Genomic DNA, 18636 nt, shown 5'->3' on the forward strand with positions numbered 1-18636 from the left:
GGTTATGGAATTATGCCCCAATGGTCCTCCTTTATAGAGGAGTTATATCATGCCACTTTTCTGTATAGAGCAGGAAACGGTGAAATACATTGGGTTGTAGGATACCAAGAACAATGTAGGGTTAATTGATCAGTCAGATCTAATGTGGCTTAATGTGCCCTGATCTGTATCTATTTTAGACTTAGTAGTGTTAGCAGTTTCACATAGTGTCACGGACTTTGTTGTGCGCTGTGACACTTATGCCACGCTTGCTGTTGCCTGTGGCAACGTTTAGCTGTTTCAGCATGCGTGGGCAGTGTCACGGCCTTTGTGGTGTGTGCCGTGACATGGTTGCCTTGCATGTTGTTGCCTGCGGCAACCTGTAGCTTTTTATGCTGGTGTGTGCACTTCCCCTTTCAGTTGTTTCCTCCTCTGTCTGGTGCTGGAGGGGTTAACCACTTTGTTGGGCGTGGTCACTAGGTGCTTCATGTTACCTGTGGCTTGAGGCCAGGAGTCAGTGGTACTCCAGCCATGGTGTGTGTTGGAGTTATGCTCCTGGTCTTCATGTTCCATCTCCCAGAGTAAGGGGCCTCCTAGTGGGACATCGAGGTCTTCAGCGATGTCTTCCCTCCCTTACATGTGTTGTATGTTTGGTGTGGGGTTATGATTTGGTGTGTTGTTATGTCTAGCTTGGTGTTATCTTCGAGCATGGTTGCTTGACTTCCTAGCCTGAATGCAGTGCCGCCTGGGGCTGCCATGCACCTTGCGGCATGGGGATCCTGGCGGAGTCTGGTGTGCTGGATACCTGTGAGTTGCTTGTACGGTGTCCTGTTTGGTGTTAGGGCTCCGGTACGTATTCACGGGTTCCAGTCGTGGTGGCAGCGGCAGGTGGGTGTGTTGTCTTGTTTTCTTACCTGCCGATTCTCTTGCTGCATATTGTCTTTTCCTTTCCCTGCTTCTAGGCCTTTTGAGACTCCTGTTCTTCCGTGTCCTGGAAGAACAGGGCGCCTCACCTCAGCTCCTTTGTGAGGGATTCTCAGGGCCTTAGGTATCCAGGGTATGAGCCGTCCTACCATCCAGGTCCGCTCATACGGTGAGGAGTTAGGGCTAGGTATAGGGATGCATTAGGAAGTGACCTGCTCCCTTATCCTTGTGTTCAGGACTAGTTGCTTTCATTATCCCCCACTCATCGTACGGTGGGGTTTTTTCCCCACTCCCCACCGTGACACACAGTCCATTAATTAGTGCTGTTTAGTATAATGTACGGTAAAGAAACCTTGGAGTGGCGGAAACCCGATAGCGGCAATGTCCAGATTAGAATCTAGAAGGATTTATGAGTTTGAGACCCTAATCCCGAATGGTCTGAATGCAGAATTGGAGTTATTCGGGTGCCTTCTCTTGATGAGACAGAGTGTCTGGCTGTCTATCAGCACCTCTATGTCACCTCGAGGGGAGGCGCCCACCCCCACCCACCTGAGCACTCCATCCCTCATGTTGTAAACATTAGGCAATGTGTGATTCAAGCTATGTCTATTATATACACAATAAGGGATCTATGATGATATGGGAATCCGGTCAATTTTTTCATCCAATTCCAATTGGGAATTCGTCAACAACCCCATTGGGGATATAAAAAGACGCAACTATGTGGGATAACGTTGATAGTCACTGATAAAGAAGCAGGCAGCTTTGAAACGCGTATAGAAAATTGCGTTATCCTGAGGAACTTTGACATCTAATGTAAATACTATGACTAAGTATACTATCTACAAACCAGCAACAGCGCGCTGAAAAACTTGAATCCCGGCATACGAACCCGCCGGACAACACGTGACCTGCCACTCGGAAGAGACTCGCAGACCGCGAGACAAGCCTTCGACTATTGCAGCGAGTGGAGTCCTACTAAGCCGGCCGATATCTGCTGAAATAGACGCCGAGGACACGGTAAAACCGAACTAATTAACCATTGTTGAGATTATTCCTACAAACCACAATCTTGTTGGACAAGGAGGAATATTTATACAACCGTACATTATACTAAACGGCACTAATTAATGGACTATGTGAAACTGCTAACACTACTAAAATAGATACAGATCAGGGCACATTGGGCCACAGTAGATCTGACTGATCAATTAACCCTACATTGTTCTTGGTATCCTACAACACAATGTATTGCACCCTGTTTCCTGCACTATACAGAAAAGTGGCATGATATAACTCCTCTATAAAGGAGGACCATTGGGACATAATTCAATAACCCAGCTTATATTTGGTATCATCCACACCTATTGTATAGACTATATGGATTCATGTTCTAATATTCTATGATCCTAGGGGTTCGCAGGACTGACAACTTACTATGTTTGACTTTTGTATTTGGTATCCTGTATTTTTAATCTATTATTTTTATACTTTTTGACTCTTTTATGTTTATTGAGGATATTATCTGCAACATTTGAACTGACCTATCTGCTGTCTCTATCCCCACAGACACAGCCCCCATCGGGAGGTGTCTGTTGGAATACATCCAGCCTTATTATATCCTTTATATCTACATGCACTTATGTTATATATATTTTTATATACTTCATGTTTTTAGGGAATTTTAACTGTGGTTATAACTATAGCAACAATTGAAATAAAATATAAATTTTCTACTAACAGCTCCGGGTGATAGAGTGCGTGTTCCACCATAATCTATTACATTTTTACTCTTTGAGAGGACTGTGGGGCAGTCCTGGAACATGAGCACCTAGGTCCACTAGTTGAGTGGGGTGAGCCGCTATCTACAAATTACAATAGTCTAATCATACCTTGAATTCAGGTAAGGCCTCTTTCACACTTGCGTTGTCCGGATCCGGCGTGTACTCCACTTGCCGGAATTACACTCCGGATCCGGAAAAACGCAAGTGTACTGAAAGCATTTGAAGACGGAACCGTCTTCCAAATGCGTTCAGTGTTACTATGGCACCCAGGACGCTATTAAAGTCCTGGTTGCCATAGTAGTAGTGGGGAGCGGGGGAGCGGTATACTTACAGTCCGTGCGGCTCCCCGGGCGCTCCAGAATGACGTCAGAGCGCCCCATGCGCATGGATGACGTGATCCATGTGATCACATGATCCATGAGCTTGGGGCGCCCTGACGTCACTCTGGAGCGCCCGGGGAGCCGCACGGACGGTAAGTACACTGTTCCCCGCTCCCCACTACACTTTACCATGGCTGCCAGGACTTTAGCGTCCCGGCAGCCATGGTAACCACTCTGAAAAAGCTAAATGTCGGATGCGGCAATGCGCCGAAACGACGTTTAGCTTAAGGCCGGATCCGGATCAATGCCTTTCAATGGGCATTAATTCCGGATCCGGCCTTGCGGCAAGTGTTCCGGATTTTTGGCCGGAGCAAAAAGCGCAGCATGCTGCGGTATTTTCTCCGGCCAAAAAACGTTCCGTTCCGGAACTGAAGACATCCTGATGCATCCTGAACGGATTTCACTCCATTCAGAATGCATTAGGATAATCCTGATCAGGATTCTTCCGGCATAGAGCCCCGACGACGGAACTCTATGCCGGAACACAACAACGCAGGTGTGAAAGAGCCCTTAGATAGCGACCACTAGCCAGTGTGCTGGGGGCTGCGCAGAAAGTTTCTCCCCATATGATCATCCGGCACATGGTAAGTGTTTAGGAAATGCGTCATTGTGCTTATTTAGTTTTGCCCTGATGTCTTTGCCGTATTTTCCCTGTGACATTTAACTGAGAGATTGGATGAAAAGTTATGTCCTAAAGAGCTGGCTTTTCTAGTAAAGGTTAATTGAATCTTAAAAATGCTGTTAGGTTAACCATAGCAGTCCAAATCTTACTTTCTCAAATTGTCGGTTTCCTCTGAAAGTGGACGTTTTATAATAACTGAGGTGTAATGTGCCATCAGGTAAATGATCCGGTTCAATATATGGCCAAAGGATCGCAGAGTTATATCACAGTGGGGCATTCAGAAACAATTGGCTTGATTTTTGGCAGGCGAGTGTGCGAGATACAAGTCGCCAGGGTAATGTGATGCTAGTGTTCTGTTATCCCTCAAAGAGGAGCTGTCGCCTCTCCTGACATGTCTGTTGTAGCAACCACTTGCATTTCCCATGTAACAACAATTCTGGAGCATCCATTCTGGTGCCATTCCTTTATTATTGCAGTAAGAAGTTATGAATGAATTAGTAGTTTGCAATTAAGGTCTAGACGGGTGTTAGGGTACGTTCACACTAGCGTTTTTCTTTTCCGGCACTGAGTTCCGTCCTAGGGGATCAATACCGGAAAAGAACTAATCAGTTTCATCCCCATGCATTCTGAATGGAGAGCAATCCGTTCAGGATGTCTTCAGTTCAGTCACTGAATGGCGTTTTGGACGGAGGAAATACCGCAGCATGCCCAAATTTCCAAAATTCCGGATCAGTTGCCGGAATGCCGGATCCGGCATTACTTTACATTGAAATGTATTAGTGCCGGATCCGGCATTAAAAATACTGCAATGCCGGATCTGTCCTTCCGGTCTGCGCATGCGCAGATCGGTAAATATGTGAAAAAAATAGAAACGAATCCGTTTGTCCGTATGACAAACAGAGAGACTGATCCGTTTTTGCAATGCATTTGTGAGACGGATCCGCATCTGGATCCGTCTACAAATGCTGTCCGTTTGCATGCAGATTGCCGGATCACTCTGCCGCAAGTGTGAAAGTAGCCTTACCAGTTAGGGACGTGTCCCTGCAAAGTGACACTATCCAGTTAGTGTTGCCGGTGTCTCGTGACCCCTATCTGGACCTTCATTGCAGACTGTTAGTAAGGAATCTCACAACACAGTCATAAGAATAGATGCTCTAGAATGGTTATTACATTACTTCTATGGGAGAGTTCTCTAGGCAGTTTTCTGTGCGGAGGTCATTGTACTATGAAAGAATAGATAAGCTTTCACAGTCATCTATAGTGAATAGTGGATCTTGTCTTATCTATACTCAAAGGTGATATCATTACAGGCAGGATTAGAATGACAGATAAGCACATAACTGCAGGAAAGCGATCTGCATAGACCAAGAGGTAGCGCTATTATTAGGCTTAGTGGCCAGTGCAAAAACAGGATTTTATGGGTTTTGTTTAAATATAGATATTAACATGTATTAAAAATATCATCATCAAAGTTCTTTAAAAAAAATGCATTAAACAATACGTGTTTTTTAAAAAAATAGGCCTTTTTCTGATGACACATTCCCTTTAACTTCCTGGACTGGTTTAATTGAATCTCTGTAGTAACTACAGAGGCTTCAGGTTGTCTGCAAGATAAATGGAGCCATCCCAGCTTCCTATTAGACATCAAGGAAATAAGGCCTTTGAGACTTTTAGACATACTATACTGGTACCATTGAGGATAAATTGGTGGCATGGTTTTATTGATTGCTGCAGGCATGCTTTAGGTAGCAATGGTCATAATTCTTTATTGATTACAAGTAAACCAGGTGCAAACCAATAATTTAAAGCGTAGGTTCATTCTCGCTTAGATTTAAAGAGTCTGTCATCAGGAAATTCACTGTTAAACCAAGCACAATGCCTTTTAGGACTATTGAATGTAATGAGAGCTTTTATTTAGCAAGCTGGTGCTTTATTCTGGAGAAGTACTTTTATTCCATATGATAATGGGCAGTTAAGTGCACCAAGGGTGAGCCGAAGTCGCTCTGTGCACCCTCACTCCTTCTGTTTCCTCTGCCAGTCCCTCCCCTTCCTTTTTGATTGACAGGGCCAGCATAGCCCTCTTGCCTGGCCCTGTCAATCAAGAGGGAGGAACTGGCAGGAGGAGCCAGGGTGCACGGAGTGGCTTTTTGCACTTAACTGGTCATTTGTATATGCATTAAAAGTACGTTTTCTCCATAACAAAGCAACGGATCACTAAAGGTCCTTATACACCGACCGATAATCAGGCTGATTATTGGGGATGAGCGTTTGTAGAAATGCTTGTTCCCTATTGTGATAGTCCTACCTCATAGTCTCCATTTGTGTATGATTTAATGCAAATTTTGTGTGATATTGTCTATATTATCTATTGTGTGATTTTTATAAATATATACTAGGTGATTCTATATTTTTTACCTTATTGTGTGATACTGATCTTGACAGTACTAGGTCTTAAAGAGGACCTTTCACGGGTCCAAACATTATATACGAAGTATCAGGATACGTAGGACATAGTGCAGGGATCTATCTGCACTTACTATTTTTTTCTGGGCGCCGCTCCGTTCGCCCGCTGTGGCCCCCATTATATTCTCCAGCCTGGTATTCTAATGTTAGCATCAGAACAATGAGGAGGAGACTGAGTCTTTCTCTGTGGGCGTTATTATCAAGGTCCCTTTTAGAGACCCTCGGGATATCGTTTAATTATACTGTAATGGTCTGTGGGACCATAAATCCCTTTAGGGGTCCCTAACTAATATTTAAAATCTAATCTTTATTGGTTCACTTCAGAACATCACCCAAAAAATATGTATAGGGGAAAAAAGAACACAATTAAAATTTTCAGTTGACAGTGAATTGTGAGGTAATTGTTATTGCTACTGGTTGCTGTCTACAACCAATACTTGCATATTGATGTCAGTGGAATGCAGAGTGCATGGGGATATGTATTCCATATTTAGTCGTGATATATTCACTTTTTTTCTGTGAGGGTCACAGGTTAGTGTATTCCATCCAACTCGTCCTTTAATTAATGTAACCACAAGTGTTGTGATTTCATTTATGCACTATGGCGTATCCTATTCACAGAGTCACAACCCCATAGTAATTGTGTCAGAAATGCAGAGAGTTGCCACTGTCCAGCCCCTATGCTAAGGGCAATTTAAAATGGAGGCTGATGAGCTCTACAATCGATTCAGAAGCAGGGGTTATCCACGTAAATGTCTTAAAAAGGCATTTAATCGTGCTAAAGGTGTCAATAGGGAAGATCTGATATCTAATAATTATGGGAAAGAAAAGAAAATTGAGGAAAAAAGGATTAGATGCATAGGTACCTATGATTGCAACAATCAACAGGTGATGAAAATCCTGAACAAATATTGGAAGATACTCACCAGTGACGAAGAGTTGAGATCCGTGCTACCATCATATCCCAGCGTGACATATAGGAGGGGACAAAACTTAAAAGATAAGCTTGTTCATAGTTTCTTACCTGCAAAAGAAACAATAAATACAACCTGGTTAAAATCTAGTATTACTGGTTCTTTTCCTTGCGGTAATTGCACTTTTTGTAAATATCTACCCAGAGTCAAAAAATTCAAAAACCCCATAGATGGACGTGAGTACATAATAAGAGAACATTTTAATTGCCGAAGCAGTGGGATCATCTATATCGCTTCCTGCAATTGCCCTAAATTATATGTGGGCAAAACCATACACGAGTTGAGGCGAAGAATTTCTGGACACGTGAGTGCCATAAACACAGGTAAAGACACGTCACTATATAGACATATTACATATGTACATGGGGGAGATCTTGAAGTTTTAAAATTCTGAGGATTGACGAAAAAAACTCTGGGACCTAGAAGTGGCAATTTAGACGTGAAACTTTTGCAAGAAGAGGCCAGATGGATACACAAACTGCAGACCCTAAGCCCAAGAGGCCTAAATGAAGGCTTTTCGTATATAGCCTTTATCTAATTAGCATATACAATATTAAGAAGAGTGTAGAAAGAAAAATATGACAAAAGAAAAAATAAAAAGGAGGAAAAATTAATAAAGAGACCCCAATATATTCCCAAAGTAGCCTAACCCCCTGAATACATGGGAGTTATCCCATGTCAAATAAATAAATAAAAAAACAGTCATAATATAATCTAATCCTTGTAGATCTCAATGCGTCATGTGCAACCTGCAGATGGTGATCTTAAAATAAAAACAGTAACCCTAGTTAGTATTATATGCATCACATGCAATTCTGTAATCTCTATAAGATTAATAACATTTTATCTATAAGAGCGTACATGATATATTATAAACATACAGTGTGGAATAGTAGGTATAGACAGATAAAATGTATGTCATCTAAATGAATTGGAGCATAATTATAGATGTATCCCTAAACATGAGAGCAGAATATCAGCCAATTGTATATGCATCCGTCTATTGATAAAAAAGTGACATGATTACAATGACTATGATCGAACGACAGATTGATCGTCATGTAAGAGATCTGTCACTGATGGGGGAGCAAATCTGAACGTGATTGCCCTTCTTATTGACAGACTGATATAAATATAATGTAAATAAAACTAGGTAGTGATTACCTCATGTCATCTGTGATCATCTGTGATTGCCCCCTTTCTTATGGACATATTGATATGAATATAATATAAGCCAAATTGGGTACTGATTACCTCATGTCATCTGCGATCATCAGTGATCGCTTTTCTTATTGAGAGACTGATATGAATATCATGTAAACAAAATTGGGTACTGATCACTTCATATTATCTGCGATCATCGGTGATCGCCCTTACTATTAACATACTGATATGAATATCATTTAAGCAAAACGGGGTATTGATTACCTCACGTCATCTGCGATGGCACGGAATCGCTGTTAATATACTGATACTATTATATAAACAAAACTGGGTACTGAGTACCTCACGTCATCTGCGATGGGACGGAACAAGAGAGGTCATACGATGTGACACATGCACTGACCAGAGGATGTACGTCAGTGGACACACTCACTGACCGAAGCGAACGGTCAGTGATTGGCTGGGAGAGACAGGAGGGAGGGACGTTGACAAATATAAAGGGAGGTCTTTACGAGCGCGCGCGCCTATTCATACCCCACATCCCCTGACGAAGCCACAACCTGTGGCGAAACATGTCGGGAGGGGTGGTATAGTGCGATTCATTTTAGACAGTTACAGAGAAAGTGAGAAAAGTCTAGTGGATGCCTCATGAGTAGCGTGGGGAGTCGGAGTTGAATACAGTGAGGGATCAAATACAGAGTGGCGTCACGCTGACCCCTAGTGCTCCAACATTAGCATAGTGAGACAGAGCCGCATATAATAAGGGATTGGATACAGAGTGGTGACCTCCATAAACACAAATGGAGGTAACAGTATAAACCGCATAAGCAAATTGTGTCCATCTGCAGATTGCTACAATAGTGTCAGCCCTAAGGGGTGTGTAGAATGTGCTCTGCTTTGCGGGTGCCTTAAATTACTGAAGAACAACTGTATCTTAACTCAGTGTTGGATTTATTTACAAATAGGGATATACCTACATTCTAAATACAATTAAGGGAATGGGAAAGGGGATTGGAGGGGGTCAGGATCCTTTAGCTAGCTACACCATTCTCTCTCTCAGTCACACATGCCATGGGCTTTTCTCTGTACTCAGAACACTCCTCTCCAGCAGGTCTCAGCGAATCACATTCCTAATTGTAGAGTCCAGGAAGACTTGTCTTGTCCCAGAGGTCACCAAGGTCACCATTGTTCCTATTTGTAAGCTAGGTTATTGCAGGTAATTACACAGGAAGAAAGTTATATCATATACCCCTGCCATATCCCAGCATGTATGTCCTTGCTGACACAGGTGTGGGCAGTAAATACCAGCAGGGGGGTCGGGCTTTCCCCAGGATGCGACAGTCCTGGCAGATCTTCCTTTCATCAGTGTCCTGCCCCAAGAACCCTTTGATGGTCCTCATTTGCATATCAAGCAGACCAGGGCGGATTCAGTTCCAGATATCAAGGAACATCTTTGCATCAATGCTGTATCATAGATGTCAATTTTATCGGTTCCAACAGGGTGGCAACACTGTCAACAAATTGCCCTTAGCATAGGGGCTGGACAGTGGCAACTCTCTGCATTTCTGACACAATTACTATGGGGTTGTGACTCTGTGAATAGGATACGCCATAGTGCATAAATGAAATCACAACACTTGTGGTTACATTAATTAAAGGACGAGTTGGATGGAATACACTAACCTGTGACCCTCACAGAAAAAAAGTGAATATATCACGACTAAATATAGAATACATATCCCCATGCACTCTGCATTCCACTGACATCAATATGCAAGTATTGGTTGTAGACAGCAACCAGTAGCAATAACAATTACCTCACAATTCACTGTCAACTGAAAATTTTAATTGTCTTCTTTTTTCCCCCATACATATTTTTTGGGTGATGTTCTGAAGTGAACCAATAAAGATTAGATTTTAAATATTAGTTAGGGACCCCTAAAGGGATTTATGGTCCCACAGACCATTTCTCTGTGGGCGCCTCCTCCTTCTGGCTGTAGCGCTGTCCAATCGCCGCGGAGAGCGTCACAGTCAAGGAGAAGGTGAGTTTTTTTTCTCCGTGGCTGTGACGCTCTCTGCTGCGATTGGACAGCGCTACAGCCAGAAGGAGGAGGCGCCCACAGAGAAAGACTCAGTCTCCTCCTCATTGTTCTGATGCTAAAATTAGCATACCAGGCGGGAGAATGAAAAACTAGTAAGTGCAGTTAGATCCCTGCACTTATGCCCTACGTATCCTGATACTTAGTTTATAATGTCTGGACCCATGAAAGGTCCTCTTTAAAGGTGCTAAGAGTGTCCTCCGCTATACATCTCCTTTGTAATTCACTCTTCCAGTAATCCAACTAACCTCAACCTATCAGAAAGGAGCAACTGGTAGTGAATGAGGCTGGCTTTAGATCTGGTAACAAGATGTTTTCTGGGTTTGTACACTGAAGCCTCATGGAAATACATAAGACACGGCGGCACTCTCTCACAGCATGTGTCCAGGAGTTTTTCAACTTATTACTTTCACACTTGCGTTCAGAGCGGATCCGTCTGGTGTCTGCACAGACGGATCTGCTCCTATAATGCAAACGTTGGGATCCGTTCAGAACGGATCCGTCTGCATTATAGTTCAGAAAAAATTCTAAGTGTGAAAGTTAGTCAGACGGATCCGTCCAGACTTTACATTGAAAGTCAATGGGGGACGGATCCATTTGAAATTGCACCATATTGTGTCAACTTCAAACGGATCCGTGCCCATTGACTTACATTGTAAGTCTGGACGGATCCGTTTGGTTCCGCACGGCCAGGCGGACACCCGAACGCTGCAAGCTGCGTTCGGGTGTCCGCCTGCTGAGCGGAACGGAGGCCAAGCGGAGCCATCCTGATGCATTCTGAGCGGATCCGCATCCACTCAGAATGCATTGGGGCAGTACGGATCCGTTCGGGGCCGCTTGTGAAAGCCTTCAAACGGAGCTCACAAGCGGAGCCCCGAACGCAAGTGTGAAAGTAGCACCCAGGTTGTCTCATCTCGCCGTTACTAAGAAGAGATGAGACACCATTCCGACCACCTCCTGGCTGGAGTCCTCTGTAACGGCGAGATGAGACAACCCCTTTAAAGGGAGTCTGTCATCACAGTTTCACCTTTTTAACCCTTCTCATAGCTTTCTAGCAGCATTACAGTTGATAAAAACGTTACCTTTTATAAGCGTCAACCTCGTATAACGGCATCAACCTCGTAGGTGCCCAGGCAGCTCTGCCTTATCGTTGCTTCCCCCCCGCCCGTTAGCCGGCGCATGCACATTAATTACTATGATGCCGTACCAGGAATGGACATCGCAGTGCGCATGTGCCGGCCGACGGACTCAGCCGCAGGCGCGGGATCTCGGCGAGAGAAGAAGTAAGAAGATGGGCGGGCAGAGGGAAAGACTGGGCGGGGGGAAGCGACGATGAGGCAGAGCTGCCTGGGCACCTACGAGGTTGACGCCGCCCCTGGGCACTTGTGAGCCCTCATTTGCATATCCTACTAAGATGATTTTTGCTTATAAAGGTAACGTTTTTATCAACTGTAATGCTGCTAGAAAGCTATGGGAAGGGTTAAAAAGGTGAAACTGTGATGACAGACTCCCTTTAAGTACCAGAGGGTGAATAAAAAATATATCATAAGCTGTAACTCATTTCTGGTACAATGCACATATTATTAATTGTAGTAATTGCATTTGGTACAACGTGGGCGTCACAGGGAGTCTAAACACCCCACATTTATAAGTCGGCATCCTTTTATTTTCGTAACTGTTTTGCACACCACTATGTACAGTATCTGTTTCTTACATTTTTTTTAACGATGTACTGTACATTTTATACATTAAAGGGGTTGTCCCACGAAAAACCTTCTGTGTTTTTAAAAACAGCAACTGGATCTGAATACTTTTGCACTTTCATGTAATTAAGAATTTGGTATAGCGAGTTATTCACTGGAATCTGTCTATATAGCGCCACCTGCTGTTTTCTCTATTTTAAAATTCTTTGCCCGGCTCACTGAGAGAGAAGCACATGCTCAGATCCATCCTTCAACTGCCGCCAGTTTCAGAGCAATGTACAGTGAGATCTCTGGATCCATGTGATACAGGGCTGGTTCTAGGTTTGTTAGAAAGAGATTGTCATGTACTATATGATATCTGATTTCATTTTTTATATTATTCATGGGAAATCCCCTTTAACCCCTTAGGGACGCATGACGTATCGGTACGGCATGTTTCCCGAGTCCTTAAGGACCCATGACGTACCGGTACGTCATGTGTTGTTCCGATCACTGCCGTGCGGCTGGCAGTGATCGGAACCCGGTGCCTGCTCAAATCATTGAGCAGGCACCTCGGCTAAATGCGCGGGGGGGTCCCGTGACCCCCCCCATGTCCGCGATCGCAACAAACCGCAGGTCAATTCAGACCTGCGGTTTGTTGCGCTTTCTGCAGTTTCTGATCGCTGCGGTCCCTGACCGCGGCGATCAGAAACTTTAGTGTGGCAAAAATATATATTTATCACCCCCCCTGCACCTCTGAATGATTTTAGCCCGGTGGGAGGTGCAGGGGGGGGGTTGCGGGCAGTGGGGGCGGTGCGGGAGGCGGGCGGTGCGGCAGGCGGGATCGCGATCCCCCGCCCGCCTCCCATTGAATAATCGTTGGTGTTCAGTGGGTATACCAGGGTGCCAGCACATTGCTGGCACCCTGGTATAAACGGCTGACATCCGTGATGCGATGTCAGCCGTTTAACCCTTTCCATACAGCGGTCCGTACGGAAAAGGTTAACAGCTCAGGGAGCTCCCTCCCTCTCCGATCAGGGGGGGGCTGCTGTGCCTTTGCAGCCTCCCGATGGAGAGAGCCCCCAGACAGCTCCCCGCAGCCCCGTGCTCACCCTTCCCCCGTCTGCGAAGTTCTGAGCAGACGGGGAAGGTTCCCATGGCAACAGGACGCCTGCTCAGGCGTCCTGCTGTCCATGGTGCTGAACAGATCTGTGCTGAAGGCAGAGTGTAAGTAAAATACAGTGCAGTACCCTATATAGAGTACAGTACTGTATTATACAGACATCAGACCCACTGGATCTTCAAGAACCAAGTGGGTCTGGGTAAAAAAAAAAAGTAAAAAAAAGTGAAAAAAAGTAAAAATCAAAAAACACATTTATCACTGAATAAAAATGAAAAAAATAAAATTCCCTACACATGTTTGGTATCGCCGCGTCCGTAACGACCTGATCTATAAAACGTTCATGTTACTTTACCCGAACGGTGAACGCCATAAAAATAAAAAATAAAAAACTATGATGAAATTGAAATTTTGCCCACCTTACTTCCCAAAAAAAGGTAATAAAAGTGATCAAAAAAGTCCCATGTACGCCAAAATTGTAACAATCAAACCGTCATCTCATCCCGCAAAAAATGAGACCCTACTTAAGATAATCGCCCAAAAACTGAAAAAATTATGGCTCTTAGACTATGGAAACACTAAAACATGATTTTTTTGGTTTCAAAAATGAAATCATTGTGTAGAACTTACATAAATTAAAAAAAAGTATACATATTAGGTATCGCCGCGTCCGTATCGACCGCCTCTATAAAAATATCACATGACCTAACCCCTCAGGTGACCACCGTAAAAAAATAAAAATAAAAACGGTGTAAAAAAAGCCATTTTTTGTCATCTTATGTCACAAAAAGTGTAATAGCAAGCGATCAAAAAGTCATATGCACCCCAAAATAGTGCAAATCAAACCATCATCTCATCCCGCAAAAAATGAGACCCTACTTAAGATAATCGCCCAAAAACTGAAAAAACTATGGCTCTTAGACTATGGAGACACTAAAACTTTTTTTTGTTTTAAAAAGGAAATCATTGGGTAAAACTTACATAAATTAAAAAAGATTGTATACGTATTAGGTATCGCCGTGTCCGTGAAAACCTGCTCTATGAAATTACCACATGATCTAACCTGTCAGATGAATTTTGTAAATAACAAAAAAAAAAACTGCCAAAAAAGCTATTTCTTGTTACCTTGCCGCACAAAAAGTGTAATATAGAGCAACCAAAAATCATATGTACCCTAAACTAGTACCAACAATACTGCCACCCTATCCCGTAGTTTCTAAAATGGGGTCACTTTTCTGGAGTTTCTACTCTAGGGGTGCATCAGGGGGGCTTCAAATGGGACATGGTGTAAAAAAACCAGTCCAGCAAAACCTGCCTTCCAAAAACCGTATGGCATTCCTTTCCTTCTGCGCCCTGCCGTGTGCCCGTACAGCGGTTTACGACCACATATGGGGTGTTTCTGTAAACTACAGAATCAGGGCCATAAATAATGAGTTTTGTTTGGCTGTTAACCCTTGCTTTGTAACTGGAAAAAAAATATTAAAATGGAAAATCTGCCAAAAAAGTGAAATTTTGAAATTGTATCTCTATTTTCCATTAAATCTTGTGCAACACCTAAAGGGTTAACAAAGTTTGTAAAATCAGTTTTGAATACCTTGAGGGGTGTAGTTTCTTAGATGGGGTCACTTTTATGGAGTTTCTACTCTAGGGGTGCATCAGGGGGGCTTCAAATGGGACATGGTGTCAAAAAACCAGTCCAGCAAAATCTGTCTTCCAAAAACCATACGGCCACCTTTCACTCTACGCCCCGCTGTGTGGCCGTACAGTAGTTTACGGCCACATATGGGGTGTTTCTGTAAACGGCAGAGTCAGGGCAATAAAGATACAGTCTTGTTTGGCTGTTAACCCTTGCTTTGTTAGTGGAAAAAATGGGTTAAAATGGAAAATTAGGCAAAAAAATGAAATTTTCAAATTTCATCCCCATTTGCCAATAACTCTTGTGCAACACCTAAAGGGTTAACGAAGTTTGTAAAAATCAGTTTTGAATACCTTGAGGGGTGTAGTTTCTTAGATGGGGTCATTTTTGGGTGGTTTCTATTATGTAAGCCTCGCAAAGTAACTTCAGACCTGAACTGGTCCCTAAAAATTGAGTTTTTGTAAATTTCTGAAAAATTTCAAGATTTTCTTCTAAACTTCTAAGCCTTATAACATCCCCAAAAAATAAAATATCATTCCCAAAACAATTCAAACATGAAGTAGACATATGGGGAATGTAAAGTCATCACAATTTTTGGGGGTATTACTATGTATTACAGAAGTAGAGAAACTGAAACTTTGAAATTTGCAAATTTTTCAAATTTTTTGGTAAATTAGGTATTATTTTGTGCAAAAAAAATAATTTTTTTGACTTCATTTTACCAGTGTCATGAAGTACAATATGTGACGAAAAAACTATCTCAGATCGGCCTTGATAAGTCAAAGCGTTTTAAAGTTATCAGCACTTAAAGTGACACTGGTCAGATTTGCAAAAAATGGCCAAGTCCTTAAGGTGAAATAGGGCTGAGTCCTTAAGGGGTTAAAGCTAAATCTTTAATGGTTTGCTTTGTAGCCTTGAACCAGTTATCTCAGTTTTAAGTGTATGTGTGTCACTTCTCAATTGCTGGTCAGATAATTCTATCACTCTGCATGTAAAATTGAAATAACATTTTGAGTAAACTTACCTCCATTGTATGTCTAAAGTGGTTTCACAAAATTAAAGAAGCAAGCTTTATTTTCTTCAGGCAGAATTGGTGCTCCTCACCTCTTTTCTGTACAGGAGACCTGAGGTTTTTATGGTATCACATGCATGTAATACTTTTGTGATGTCCCTTAAATGTGTTGTCTCAATATAATGATAGAACCTGTATTATATAACAAGATCTGGCCCACAAATGGAATGCTTTCTTTCCTGATGACCTGCTATAGTTGGTTAACCAAGATTTGTCTGGCTTTCGTTTTTACAGGATAACCATTCTGGGGACTGGTGCCAAGTGGTTGGCAGTTCTAGAGGAGAAAAACCTTAAACCGCGTAAGTTTCTTCCTTTCTTATATTTCACAGACGCATGGCTGACCATGTAAAGTATGGAAGTGCTAAGCCCGCCAGAGTCTGAGCTGCTCGTGGTGCCTCCCAACTCTTGCTGATGGTGGGTGTCAGAGGGTGTAAGACCCTCTACTACAGGAATGGCCAACCTGAGGCTCTCCAGCTGTTGCTGTTGCAAAACTACAACTCCCAGCATGCCCACACTGCCTACAGCTATCAGCCTACAGCAGGGCATGGTGGGAGTTGTAGTTTTACAACAGCTGGAGAGCCGCAGGTTGGCCATCCCTTCTCTACAATGTCCATATGCTCTAATATGACTTTAAAGCTGGTTTTATTTGCAGTGCATGCTAGTGTTAAAAAATCTTGAACTGAACACAAAGTCAAGACTGGTAAAAAAACTAAAAAAACATAAAGTGGTTGAAATGTTAGAGAACTGCAGGCATATCTGTAGGCGTTTGTTTGAAATGCAACAATGTTCAACAATGTTTTGTGCAGTTTTATTATGCTGTTTATTATTTTTTGGGGACTAGTTTCAGCAGCTACCGTATTTATTAGACTAGATGTGGATGTAATCCAGAAGATACTGGAGGGACACATTTAAAGGGGTTGTCTCGTCATGGACAATGGGGGCATATCGCTAGGATATGCCCCCATTGTCTTATAGGTGCGAGTCCCACCGCTGGGACCCTCACCTATATCGAGAACGGAGCCCCACAAGGTGGTGGCTGGAGGACTCCAGTCCGGCCACCACCAAGCCGGCTCCCCATAGAAGTGAATAAGAGCATACCGCGCATGCTTGGCCCCCGCTCCCATTCATTTTTATGGGGCCGACGGAAATAGCCGAGCCAGCGCTCGGCTATTTTCACCGGCCCCATAGAAAATGAATGGAGGGCTGCTGCGCATGTGCAGTGCGCCCTCCTTCAATTGCGGGGCTCCGTTCTCGATATAGGTGTGGGTCCCAGCGGTGGCACCTATAAGACAATGGCGGCATATCCTAGCGATATGCCTCCATTGTCCATGATGAGATAACCCCTTTAACATTGTATAACTAGGCACATTTGCTTCTCACAACAATAGAAAAGATAGGGAACGTCTTGGGGATACTTTCAGTCTACATATAGGATGGCAACGCAAGGACTTGCATTTGAAATTAATGGTTTACAATAATTTTGCTAACAGCACTTTTAGTGTAATCGAGCATGAAGTAATATAAACTTACATGGCTTCCTACCAGGTGAAACACACAGTCTGCAAACTCTTCATACATTATTGTCAACGGGATCGCCATTAAAGCCCCAAAGCTATGATTATGTCTATGAACATATAAAGAGTACTGTTCTCCTCGGCTCCATCTCTGGTGAGTGAGAAGATGTTTTCTTACACTTTCATACAAATGTGTAGGTTTTGCATTGCATATATGGCTACAACATATTCTGAAGGTTTAAAGTCCTCTTATCTTAACGTGTAACTGTCATATTTTTTTTTTTTATTTGCTAGTTTATTAGAGCTAGGCATGTATACCTGAGTTACTCTGTCAATGATTATCAAAAGATCTGTTATTGCCTTATAATAACAGCTTTCATTAATGTCCCTTAAAAGATCGTTGCCAGGGCTTGTCTGTCTTCCCCTTAGTGTAAACAGAAGAATGAGCGGTCCTCCACTCTGCATGCCTGCATTAGGCTTCAGAGTGCGGAGGCGTGTCTCAGTAATCAAATCTGATTGGCTTGCAGGAAGCTGCTGGCTACAGCAAGTGTATTTGTGTAGTGAGGAAAGGCAGTTTTGGCCTCGGAGAACTGGTAGAGGAGTCATCTTGAGAAGATTCTCAGGCATAGAAAATGATAACTGAGATGGGCCGGCTGGCCAGCCCGTCCCCTTCTCTGTCCACACCACGCCCTCTTTTTTTGGGACCTGGCGTGAGCGTGGAAAAGTCACAGATTCGGCTTATCTGGCAACAGATATACGCCAAAAATTGGCATATTTCTAATAAATGACCCCATAATGTCTAATTATTAGGACATACACACAAATGAGTTTTTCCACTCCTCTTAATTGTACACTCTGGTTGCTCCAGTTTTCGTGTAGACAACCTTTATAAGCAAAACCAATAAAATCCCCTGATTAATTAGGATATATGTAACCGTTTCCAACTGGGAAATTAGTTCTTCACTTGGATGTTTTTTTGTCACCAGTAAAAGTGCATTAATTAAAAGCAGCCGTGAGTTTCTCTTGCTCATTATGCAAGGATATAAAAGAGATTTGGTTACAATAAATACAATTTCTAAAATTTAATTACAAATTGTCATGTAATCAAGGTAAGTAGTGAAAAACATAACGTAGCATATAAAAGTACAGCTTCTAACAAGAGCAGTCAAAATAATTTATTTATGTGTATGTAGATATTTGTGCATGGGGGTAAGGAATGTTTC

The 18636-nt window shown here is 42.9% G+C and overlaps 1 protein-coding gene across 1 annotated transcript in view; it reads left to right on the forward strand.

Moving 5' to 3' along the window:
* Positions 1–18636, forward strand: part of AACS (acetoacetyl-CoA synthetase) — a 133087-nt gene that overhangs the window by 70254 nt on the left and 44197 nt on the right. The window contains exons 11-12 of the mRNA XM_040416232.1: positions 16134–16198; positions 17445–17567. Of these exons, the coding sequence (XP_040272166.1) occupies positions 16134–16198; positions 17445–17567 (188 nt within the window). The remainder of the gene's footprint in view (positions 1–16133; positions 16199–17444; positions 17568–18636) is intronic.

This window comes from Bufo bufo, chromosome 2 (genome assembly GCF_905171765.1).
Source record: "Bufo bufo chromosome 2, aBufBuf1.1, whole genome shotgun sequence".
In the NCBI taxonomy this organism is placed as follows: Eukaryota; Metazoa; Chordata; class Amphibia; order Anura; family Bufonidae; genus Bufo; species Bufo bufo.